Source organism: Myxocyprinus asiaticus, chromosome 34 (genome assembly GCF_019703515.2).
Source record: "Myxocyprinus asiaticus isolate MX2 ecotype Aquarium Trade chromosome 34, UBuf_Myxa_2, whole genome shotgun sequence".
NCBI classification, from domain to species: domain Eukaryota; kingdom Metazoa; phylum Chordata; class Actinopteri; order Cypriniformes; family Catostomidae; genus Myxocyprinus; species Myxocyprinus asiaticus.
In genome coordinates this window covers 30908902-30921275 of record NC_059377.1, presented here as the reverse complement: position 1 = coordinate 30921275, position 12374 = coordinate 30908902, and the positions used below count along the sequence as shown (strand labels likewise).

Genomic DNA, 12374 nt, shown 5'->3' with positions numbered 1-12374 from the left:
AATATATTTAAACTCAGTTTTTTACAATTCCTGACACTTAATCGTAGAAAACATTCCCTGTCTTAGGTCAGTTAGGATCGCTACTTTATTTCAAGAATGTGAAATGTCAGAATAATAGTAGAGAGTATTGTTTATTTCAGCTTTTATTTATTTCATCACATTCCCAGTGGGTCAGAAGTTTACATACACTTTGTTAGTGTTTGGTATCATTGCCTTTAAACTGTTTAACTTGAGTCAAACTTTTTGGGTAGCCTTCTGGAATTTTGGCCCATTCCTCCAGACAGAACTTTGAAGGTATGCTTGGGGTCACTGTCCTTTTGGAAGACCCATTTGCGACCAAGCTTTAACTTCCTGACTGATTTCTTGTGATGATGCTTCAATATATCCACATAATTTTCCTTCCTCATGATGCCATCTATTTTGTGAAGTGCACCAGTCCCTCCTGCAGCAAAGCACCCCAACAACATGATGCTGCCACCCCTATGCGTGGTCTCATGGTGTTTACACTTGCATATTATTGTTTGTACAGATAAACGTGGTACATTCAGGTGTTTGAAAATTGCTCCCAAGGATGAACCAGACTTGTGGAGGTTCACAATTTTTTTTATGAGATCTTGATTGAATTCTTTTGATTTTCCCATGGTGTCAAGCAAAGAGGCACTGAGTTTGAAGGTAGACCTTAAAATACATCCACAGGTACACCTCCAATTCAGTACACCTCCTATCAGAAGCTTATTGGCTAATTGTCTAAAGGCTTGACATCATTTTCTGGAATTTTCCAAGCTGCTTAAAGGCACAGTTAACTGGGGCCTGGGTAGCTCAGCAAGTAAAGACGCTGACTATCACACCTGGAGTCACAAGTTCAAATCCAGAGTGACTCCAGTCAGTCTTCCTAAGCAACCAATTGGCCCAGTTGCTAGGGTGGATAGAGTCACATTCGGATAACCTCCTCATGGACCCCCCCCCCCCAAAAAAGGCACAGTTAACTTAGTGTATGTAAACTTCTGACCCACTGGAATTGTGATCAATTAAAATTAAACAATCTGTCTGTAAAAAATTATTGGAAAATTACTCATGTCATGCACAAAGTAGATGTCCTGAATGACTTGTCAAAACTATAGTTTGCTAATATTAAATCTGTAGATTGGTTAAAAAATGAGTTTTAATGATTTCAACCTAAGTGTATGTAAACTTCTGACTTCAACTGAATTATAATTTTCCACCCTTATTCTGACACTCTGTCAGAAATGCTCAGTTTTGGTGATGCTTCTCTTTTAAGCCTTGACAGTAAACTCCCACTGTTATAACTGGCTTTCTGCTCTTGACTGACCTGCTCTCTCTTCTTGCCATCTCACTGTTCACTGCTACTGGGCGGGCTACGGAAGTGATAATGTAAAGTAGGTGCTGATTTGTTTTTGTGGAGACAGTCAGATACAAATATCTACCACAGTGCCACAACACAATGTTGAGGAAGTAGTAAACACGTCATTTTGGCAGCTTGGTTTACACAAATGCTCTTTTTGCACTGAGGAAGTTTTGAGTTCTGAAACTTTTACAGTACAATGACCTCTTCTTATATGTCAAAAGATCAAGGAAAACTTGATTCCCCATGTCATAAACACTTTAACATCAAAAGTTGAAACAAAATTTTGCAGACTTTAAAGGGACAATTCACTTAAAAATGAAAATTCAGCCATCATTTACTCACCCTCATGTCGTTCCAAATGGAACACAAAACTAGATATTTATCAGTATTTTCTAGCAGCTCTTTTCCATACAGTGTAAGTACATTGTGACCAGGGAGAACTATCCCTTTAAGATGTAACAACACCTGAAACTGTAAAGGCACATTCAGGACACATCTTCATACATTCAGAACATGTGTTGGATGTGTATGTTAAAGGTGGCTCAGTTCCATGGGTGTCTGGCTGAGAAACAGGAACTACAGAGGCTGCAGCAGCTGATTGAACACAAGCTCAGGACACTAAGGCTTTAAAATAAATTATGAGATCTACGCTCTCTCATGCAAAGATGGACACTATCTCCTCCACTTGAACCTGTCCTGACTCCTGTTCTCACTCTGCCCCACAGCCACCACACCCACCCACTCTGGTGTGCTCAGGAAACATAACCTCAGCAGTAAAGCTGTGAAATAAATCCTAACTCACCACACATTTATTCTCTATATACAAACCATTGTGCATTATAAGCATGCTCATCCATTAGCACATTCTTTTCCTGCAGACAGATATGACTCTACTTGAGGCTCAATATAAAGTTTTTAATTGCAATTAACTAATTATTATTCATGACCTTAGTGACTTTAATATGTATTCATGCAGCACAAGTCTTCTTTCCCAGGAGAGAGGTTGCTTTACCTTCTCAGAAATTGCTAACTATTAACCTTCCAGAGTTTTTAGCCAGTGATCATTATTTTAAGATCAAATTAAGACATCATATTTCATCCTTGAATTCAGTCCTATCACAAAATCATTTTTTTCCCCAATCCAAAATTGCAATGCCAAAGCACTGCTTCCTAAGGTGAAAAAATACAGTTCCCTTTATACATTCATATACTATAACTTCTAAAAGTATTCTATTAAATAAAATATTCTTAATTAAAATATTAATGATGATATTTATTTGCTGACACATATCACCTAAAAAAAACCCTCAAGTAACTATTGTAAATTGTCAAAAAGACATTATCTTAATCGAATAGTGTAAAAATTTGATAATTTGCTCATTACATACTGTAAATACCACCTCCTTTCAAAATAACAATAATAAAATAAAAAACAACCCCGTAATATTTAATTATATAAAAGAATGCAGCTAAATTGTGTCATGTCCTTTCTGTGACATTCGTTAGCTGCATGAGCGCGAGGCATGCGCGAGCATCAGCGTTTGAGTGTGACGTCACGAGGATTGCGGAGCCCTGAGAGAGAATGACAAGAAGAGATGCAGGAGAAGAGGATGATGTACAGGATGTGCCAACAGAACGATACACTCCGAGGAATTTGAATTAAGGGTGAATGATTTAGGAGACTCGCCAGCTGCTGAATAAGCTATTTGTCACAAGAGATCCGGGTGGTAAAAGATTTGACAAAGCAGAACACGTGAGACAAAAGCAAAATTCTGCTACATTCATTTTAGTTGCCTTGTTCAACGCCATTCATTTGAAGAGAGCACGTGTCATCACCACAACGAAGAGTGGATTAAATTATTTCCACATTGACTGGAGTCACCTCGCTTGTAAGTAGACGAATGCATTTAATGAGACAATTACAAAAGTAAGACATTATCTAGGTTAATAATATGCACTTTTAGCTAATAGGAGGCGAAATAAAGTTGACCGTAATGCGAGAGGTGTTAATTTGTAATGGGTCGAAATCGGTTTGTTTACGCAAGGTGTAGGTACCGCAGAAGATGCGGAGGGACCTCATGACGACACATCCGTAGACACGCCCTTTACTAAATTTACCACGTGATCTCATATTTTATAAGAACAATAAATTCCGCTAGATATGTCCTTCGCCATTTTAAGAGACAGCTGCATTTAAGGGTTGTTTTTAGTGTCTAATTGAGTCTGCGATGTGTCTGTGTGTTAGGGTGTCCAGTGATGCTGTCAATATGAACATAGATGTTTACCTAACGCTAAATGACTTTAGTTTGACCAAGACTGTGGCAATCACAGAGAACGTGTGATCTGTGTTGGAAAGCAAAGAGCATGTTTACATTATTAAATGTTATTGTGAGTGTGTACACGTGTGAATAGAACTGACACTTTGCCAATGTCATTTAAGTTAAAGGAAAAGTTCACTCAAAAATGAAAATTCTCAGATGTACAGTGAAAAGGAGTTATATTTTGGTCTGTTCTAATCCAAAACCGATTTGATCACTTCAGAAGACATTAAACCACTGGAGTTTTATGGATTACTTTTATGCTGCCTTTATGTGCTTTTTGGAGCTTCAAAGTTTTTATCACCATTCACTTGCATTGTATGGACCTACAGAGCTGAGATATTCTTCGAAAAATCTTCAATTGTGTTCTGCAGAAGACAGAAAGTCATACACATCTGGGATGGCATGAGGGTGAGTAAATGATAAGAGAATTTTCATTTTTGGGTGAACTTTAAAAACTAAAGAGTTTGTTGACAGTCACTGAAAAAATTAGATTAGAGATTTTTTTCTTCTACTGTGTATGTGATCCATTAGTCAACAGCAACACTGACAAAAATGATGGAGACAATAAGCACTCTATATGAAATTATTTTTGTACTAAAGCACCTTAAAAAATGTTATTTTTGTACAGTATATGTTGTAATCAGTGTAAAATATCTCAATCTCCTTGGTCTTTTGTTTACAGAGGGCCAAGTCTGTTCATGGGACATGTTCTAGTATCTCATTAAGAAGCTGCCAAGCTGGACGAGTCCAGTTCTGAGTGCACGAGAACACACCCTACAGAATATGTGCTTCATGGCTACATCCCAGAAGAGCAGTATGTAGGTGAAGGAACTGAGGAACCATTGACCCTACTGCCACATGCCCGCTACAGGGACGCAGAGACAATAACAGGTCAGAATCTCTGCTTGTGTTTCTGGTTGTTTGTGTGTTTCTAAAAAAAAAAGAAAAAAGATCTGTTTTTATGTGTAACATCTGTTGTATTTATTCATATTATATTTCAGGCTTAGTTATACAAAGGATGTTCATTTACCTTTGTAGGTGACAGTTTACCTAATTATTCAGATTAAAAATGTATATTAATGAAGTTTAATTATTCAGCAAGGATGACACAAAGTATATTCTTATGGTTAGAAAAAAATATGCCCTAAAATATGCTATCATAAATGTTAAAAGCCCAGGGAGCAAATAGTTAAATGATGACACATACTTTATGCCATAGTATTTTTGGTGCTTTTCTGTTAGTGGAAAGTAAACAGATATGTAGATCATATTTCAAGATATTTAATTTCTCTATCATCCTGAGCAAGATCAATAGCATAACTTCACTTAGATGTCTCTCTGTCTCTCTCTCTCTGTAGATGTTTGTAACAGCACAGAGCTCCCTGAGGTGGAGATTATCAGTCTGTTGGAGGAGCAGCTGCCGGTCTACAGGCTGAGGGCTGACTGTGTGTACGGCTATGAACACGACGACTGGATCCACACGCCTCGCATCTCGCCTGACACACGCATAGACCTCACCTCTGAGCAGATTGAAGAGACCCTCAAGTACTTTTGTAAGTGAGAGGGGCTTGTGTTCATTATTAAGAATTTGCAGCCACTGTTGATCAGAGTGTGTCTGCTACCATTATGTTTATTTTGATAAAAGGTTGAAATGCTATACTTTTGATTTCTAACGATTGATTCGAATGTTTTCAATTTCTCAATAACTGCTTAGTATAGTAACATTTAAATAAAACAATGTGGTTTAAAGCCAAAAATTGTTTGGGAACAGTTCACAGTAAAATTAGTGAATCTTGGTTATACGCATAGTTATCAATTAATAAAACATAGATACTTTATTAATCAACACATTAATCAGTAGAGTACTTTTAAAAGTAGTGACACCAAAATAGTTGCTAGTCTTCAGTTACTGATTATCTGTTTTCCCATACTTTTATCTGGCAGGTGAGTGAGTTGTGCACTGATGTTTAAATTACAGTGATAAAACCTTTCTATCCAAGAAATTAGCAGTCAGCTATCTAGACCCCTGTTATTGTGTAGTATGATACTGCTGATTTATCAGCATTTAAAGGGCCTAGATGTAATGGAATATGTACTGAGGATGTGGTAAGGTCAATGTGAAAGATGAACTGTGGTGTCACTGACATGGTTTAGCCAGTAGATGGCACTGGTTTCTCTCTTTTGTTCCCAACATTGTTGTTTGTGAGTGAGGTGTTGAACTTGGAATTTTGAAACGTAACTTTTTCAGTGTTAACTACTTTCATCTATCCCAGCTTAATATGCAGAGACAACTATAGTAAGTAAGCCATTCATAGGTTTATTTTCTCGAAAATTGTAAACACTGTGTCTCTGTGGCACTAAAAAAATCCTGTTTGTTTTGAGCAACCCGCTTCGACATGCCCCAACAACATAACTCAACAAATGGTATGAGTTGGAGGTGGGACTATCTGACTGTTTGAACAACTGAAGACGAGGGGCTGTTTTGAAACTTTGTTTATTTTTGCATTTTCATTCTGAGGCACTAGTTTTGCTGAAATTACATACTTTAGCTTTAAATCTACAGCTGAGAACAACCCGTATATTATGCCATATATATCAGCATTAGAGTTGTTAAGTAGTATTTCACAGACCTGGTTGTTGTATTCTTAGCTGCCTGTATTAGAAGTTGTTTTGGTAAGACAGTGTCTGCTGAGATCATAAATATAAATGCAAAAAAGTGTTTATAGTAAAAGATATGTTCTTTTCGCTTTAATACAGGGGATTTTAAAATTTTGTTTTCCAGACCTGTAAAAATCATGGAAATAAGCAAAATCTTAAAGTCAAATGGAAATTTCTATAGTGAATATAAATATTCTAGTTTTGCTCTGCTCTAAAATATTTAATCACCTAGATATTGCTTTTTGTGATAGCTTGTGTAGAGTAAAACTTAGATAAACGTCTATAAACGTATATAAGATATTTTTACAGTAATAACTATAGGCTAATAATTTAAATCTTTTAAATCAAAAGATTGGTATCCGACATAAAAATGGAAATCCTACCCAGTAATCTCTGTAATATAATTTTAAAAATCCTTATCCAGAAACCATAAACAACTGAAAAGATCATTGAAAAGCAATGGAACTTCACTGGTAAAAAATAAAGTGTGAGCCACTTTAAATAGATATACATTTTCTACATTTTCTCCCTACTTTTCATATAACAACATGTTTCTCTTCCATTTTAATCATTGAACTGCAACTCAGAACTTCTCTGTCTTTTAAACCGTGACACATTTAAATAAGCATTCTGAGAATCTGCACAGTTTAACCTTTCTGTGACCTTTCCTTATTTTTAAAATAGTTCTGCTTACATAACTATTATAGATCTCCCCTCAGGGGTATCAGACATATCGACAAGAGAGTCTGACGCACGTCAGTGTAAAAAGGATTTTAACGCGCAATTCAAAAGTTTATCTGATTGGCTAGTGCATTTGCCAGCGCCAGTGTGGCACTGTCGGTTATTGGTGAAATATTATTATTTAGATGATAATAATAAGTCATTTGCAATATTTATAACAGATAATACAATATTAACCAGTAATTCAGTATAAGGAAAAGGGCACAGCAACTGCACTGTGCAAGATGAGCTATAAACATGGAAACATTTCTAACTTACTGCAGTACAATAACTAGCTAAAATTGGGTGAATAATTCATTTTCATTTTAGAAATTTTGTAATTAGTAGTTGATGGGACATTATAATTATTCTGCATTTTATGCATTTTATAAGAATAGTGTTCAGACAGCTCAGCTATTATTCATTAAAACATTTATCATATCTTTAAGTGCATCAATTCAGATTTTAGAGGGTTTTTCATATTTGTCAAGCTAAAATCATAATTACATTCATCCTAATTTTGACTCAGGCTATAGAGTCAGAAGTGTTGAGTCTGTGAGCTTTTGAGTGTTCATTTTGTCATGTGTAAAATAGTTTTAGTCTAGAACAGATTTGCATCCTTCGAACTCATCAGGGATGCAACATCATGGATAATTTTATTTAAATATGTATGACATATTCAATTGGATAATTGAATTCAGTTCTTTACTTGGCCGCTTCTGAATAGCTTCAACTGAATCTTCTGAATCTCATGTCAGATTTCTGTGCAGACAAAAGATACTGACAAAGTCAGCCATGCAATCAGCACTCATGTCTGCTTCAAAAAGATCAGAAAACCTTATCTGAGGTAACACTTTTATATATACTTACTGAGCACTTTATTAGGAACACCTGTACACCTATGTATTCACGTGGTTATCTAATCAACCAATCATGTGGCAGCAGTGCAATACATTCAATCATGTAGATACGGATCAGGAGCTTTAGTTAATGTTCACATCAACCATCAGAATGGGGAACAATTTGTGATTGTGGCATGATTTTTGGTGCCAGATGGGCTGGTTTGTGTACAGTGCATCCGGAAAGTATTCACGGCGCTTCACTTTTTCCACATTTTGTTATGTTACAGCCTTATTCCAAAATGGATTAAATTCATTATTTTCCTCAACAGAAAATAATGAATTTAATCCATTTTGGAATAAGGCTGTAACATAACAAAATGTGGAAAAAGTGAAGCGCTGTGAATACTTTCTGGATGCACTGTACTAATGTTCATGTTAGTTCATAATGCACTGCCTAATGTTTGTATTCTTTTAATGTTTAAAATGTGTTAGTTTTATAAAGAAATCAACATTAACTAACATGAATAAATGCTGTAAAAGTATTAATGATTGTTTGTTCATGTTAATTATTGTGATAAGTAACGGTAATGTACCTTATTGTAAATTGCTATCAACAGTGATAAGTAATTTTCTTTTTCTGACACTTTGTAACCTTTAGATTTAAATTTCACTTGTTATAAGATTTAGGAATTATTTCTGTTGTATGTATTTTACCAGTGATCAATCCTAGGAATTGCTAATTAATACCAGAGATTATAGTCTAGTAAATAACCTTTCGATTTGACCTTGTGATATATAAATGCCATCAGTACTCTGTCACATCCCACATTTCGCATTCCCTCCCTCCCTCTGTCTTTCTCTCATCGTAGTGTTAAATATAGTCACTCTTGTTGCTGTAACTGACCGCAGTATCACTCAGTTCTGTTACCAGAGGAAGTGTAGCGCTCTCGTTTTGTTTGGTCCTCTCCTCTCTGCTGGCTGGAGAGGGAGAGGGGAAAGATGCACAAGATCATGGGAGCAGAAGACTTTGATCTGGAGTGGTGCTATGAGGAGTATGTCGATGGTAAAAAAAACAAAAATAATTTTGTCAATGTGTTTATATGTGTTTACATTTGATGTACATTAAATTTCATGTCTCGCACTTTTAGATTTTTTTGTATTAGTTGAGCTTTGATTGCTGAATATTAAGGGTGTTTTTTTTTTTTTTTTACAAGTTTCAGATGTAAGTTCATTTGTGTGCACTGATTTTATCTGTAAATTTCTCAGATGAGGTTCTGAAGTGATTTAAAGTGAATTCTCCCTTTAACTCCCTTTGTGCTTTCTGAGTGTAGTCAGAGGCCTGTATTTGTGTGTGTGTGTGAGAGAGAGAGAGAGAGAGAGAGAGAGTGAGAGGACAGTATGTTGGTATGTTTGTCTTAATGCTTTTATTCACTGTTCAAGTGCTTCCTGGCCTTGTTTTCAAAGTAAATTCTTTTTCTTGGAATATGTCCTCACAAAGCTTCTCTTTTTGTCTTTCATTACCAGTCAAGAAGCATTTAGTATTTTTACAGTGAAAGTCCAGAGGCTGAACTATGAATTTGGATTGATACACCTGAGTAAAGTTCTTTTTTTTTTTTTAAAGAGACATGCCTTGCTGTTTTGGTTTTAATGTATTTTTGAGTTATAATATATAAAATCATGGAATAAAGTTTCCCTCTTTTTTTTTTTTTTTTTTTTAAAGATCTTACAGAATTGTAAGTTTGGTTGGAAATTTAATTGGAGTTTATAGTTTTTATTGGGCCACATGTTAGTTGTGGCATAATCACTGACTATAATCCCAAGATCCTTTTCCCAGCATATATTTTACCTTAGTGTACTCATTTGTACATACATAGAATTTAGTAACAAAAGTTTCACTAAAAAGATTCCTAAATGTATTTGCTTTAAACTGGCTGAATGTAGATACATTAGTTTCACAAACAATGTCTACTGTAGTGACTGTAACTAAGCATGTGTGTGTGTGTGTGAGAGAGAGAGAGAGAGAGACTATATGAGTGTGTGTTATAACAGTAATAGTGGCTGATCTGATTCTGGCTTACTGTGGATGGGGTTGCTGGGTAATAGCACCATGGAAACAGTTGCCAGGCACTCACGCATGATTTATCATTGATGTTATTGTAAGAGCGTGATGGTGCGAGGTCAGCAAGCCAGGAGCCTTTGCCTCTTTATGATGTTAAACTCACATTAGATGTCTGAAAGCTAAAGAACTCTTCTTGAGGTCAATTTTTAAGTATGAGCTCCAGACCTCACAGTCTCAGACACTTTTCAGACTTCTCTGGTTTATAAAATATATCTGATTCCCTCATTCTTTCCAAGTGGGTAGTTCAAGGTTTTTTTAAGTTAAAGTATAATTGTTTACGCACTCTCCTCTTGTCCTCCGTTAGAGCTCATTGCTTTACTAACATGTTTTCTGATCTCTCTGTGTGTTTCAGTACTATGTGCTGAGCGAGTGGGCCAGATGACTAAGACCTACAATGACATCGATGCTGTGACAAGACTTCTGGAGGAGGTGTGTTTACTTTGGGTTAGAGTGAAAATACATGCATTTATTGTGATTACAGAGTACCATTACAACTTTCTTTACAGTTTTCTCTAAAATATGGTACAATTTAAGGAAACTTTGTCATCCACCAGAAAGAAAGGGATCTGGAGCTTGCTGCTCGGATCGGTCAGTCCCTCCTGAAGAAGAACCGAGTTCTGTCCGAACAGAATGAATACTTGGATGAACAAGTGGGCACCATCAGAGAGGAGGTACATGATCAGATTCAGTGAAATATTTAGATGAAAGTGCCAAACTCCCTTTTCACAAGCTCTTTTGTGGTTTCAATTAGGGATTCACCATTGTATTTGTCGATATGGAAAAACGTTGGTTTATTTATAATTAATTATCAAGACACTTGGTAAAAACTCTTTGAATTCAAATGCACAATCCAGAAATAATGATAGCCACAGAATGTAGAAGGGTCAGGACTCCCAAGAACATGGAATATTTAGTTTAGAATCATTCTCGTTCTCATATTAATGAGGAAAAACTGCCGTTACAGACGTGACAGTTGTGAAAGCGGCACTTACCTATACTTGATGAGGTAAAACCATCCAAAACGCTTTGAAACCAGCAAACACTTTGACTTCTGAGACATTGTTATGGAATCCATTAAGGCTGCACACTTGAAAGACTACATTTAAAAATAGACAGCAATCAGCGCTTCAGTCAGCACTGTAAATTGTGTAAGCAAGCAGCGCCCTCTAGCATTTTCCATTGTCCATTACACCACAATAGAACTTAAACGGGGGATGGGTTTAATTTTATATAATTTGATTCCGCATTTTCTGTTATGTTTATTTAATTTGTTGAATGGAATCAATAAAAATTGTTAATAATAAAAAGAACAACAAAATAACCTTTTGCAATGATATTTAGTTATTTTTCAATATTTTTTTAGCTTTTATTTTCTATTTATCTTTAATTGTGGCTCTTAAAGATTTTGGCCTGTCATGTGGTCAGCAGATCCAATACATGTTCAATGGAAATTATTTATTATTAGAACAATAAAAAGCTTTTGTACCTCTTTGTACATTTTAAAAATATAATTCCTGAGCAAAACAGTGATCTGATGACAAAATAAGTTAAGTGGCAAAATATCGGCATCGGGCAATAATTTTTTGTTAAAACTGGTATCGGTATCAGCCAAAAAATTCAGTGCATCCCTAGTTTAAATGTAAATTTTTCATAATGAGTCTGTTATAACTATTAGTAATAATCGGAGGATTAGTAATTATCATATCTAATCACTAGACATGACAATTAGTCTAGTCCAGTGATTTCCAACCAGGGGCTAGTATACCCCAGCTAGTATAACCATGTTCCAAGGGGTACTTAAAAAGATTTTGATTTGATTTTGTTAAAACAGAATTTGCAACATAAAATTTAGGATTGCAAATAGATTAAAATAATTCATTGCTCTTAGGATTTTTGGTAGTTAGTTTAAAAGTGAATTTTTGTAATAATGGCTACTTCAGTAATAGTAATGGCAATATTTAAGGATATCCAGCGTAAAATGGTTTGGTGTCCATTAATCAACTTTGTCGTAAATATTAAATCATGACCAATGAATGAATTCTTGATGTTTAATTACATTTTGTTAATGTGATTGTATTGCAGGTGGCTCAGCTGCACCATGAATTAAATCTGAAAGATGAACTTCTGCAGTTCTTCACTAATGCAGTGGAGGAGAGTGAAGAGGGGTCTGGATCGCCCACGTCAGTTCACTGTTTTATAACACTGTCCTGTTTTGTCTATTTCAAGGCCAGTGGAGCCTGTTCTGTCTGCTTCAGTTAAGATATTATTAGCTCAGGTGTTGTTCTTAAGGGTTCAACACCTGTTATTTCTGCTGAACCAGACAGACCAAAGTTCAACACTGCAAATGA

At 35.6% G+C, this 12374-nt stretch overlaps 1 protein-coding gene across 2 annotated transcripts in view; it reads left to right on the top strand.

Annotated features, from left to right (window-relative positions):
* Window positions 1-4438: 4438 nt before the first annotated feature.
* LOC127425567 (trafficking kinesin-binding protein 1-like) overlaps window positions 4439-12374 on the top strand; it is a 28352-nt gene continuing 20416 nt past the window's right edge. Inside the window, exons 1-5 of one of the 2 annotated variants that reach the window (XM_051671694.1) lie at window positions 4439-4578; window positions 5046-5240; window positions 10379-10455; window positions 10581-10697; window positions 12109-12206. In XM_051671694.1, coding sequence (XP_051527654.1) covers window positions 10405-10455; window positions 10581-10697; window positions 12109-12206 — 266 coding nt within the window. In that variant the 5' untranslated portion in view covers window positions 4439-4578; window positions 5046-5240; window positions 10379-10404. Of the gene's footprint in view, window positions 4579-5045; window positions 5241-8817; window positions 8971-10378; window positions 10456-10580; window positions 10698-12108; window positions 12207-12374 lie in introns of those variants that run through there. The other variant, XM_051671692.1, reaches the window with a different exon arrangement.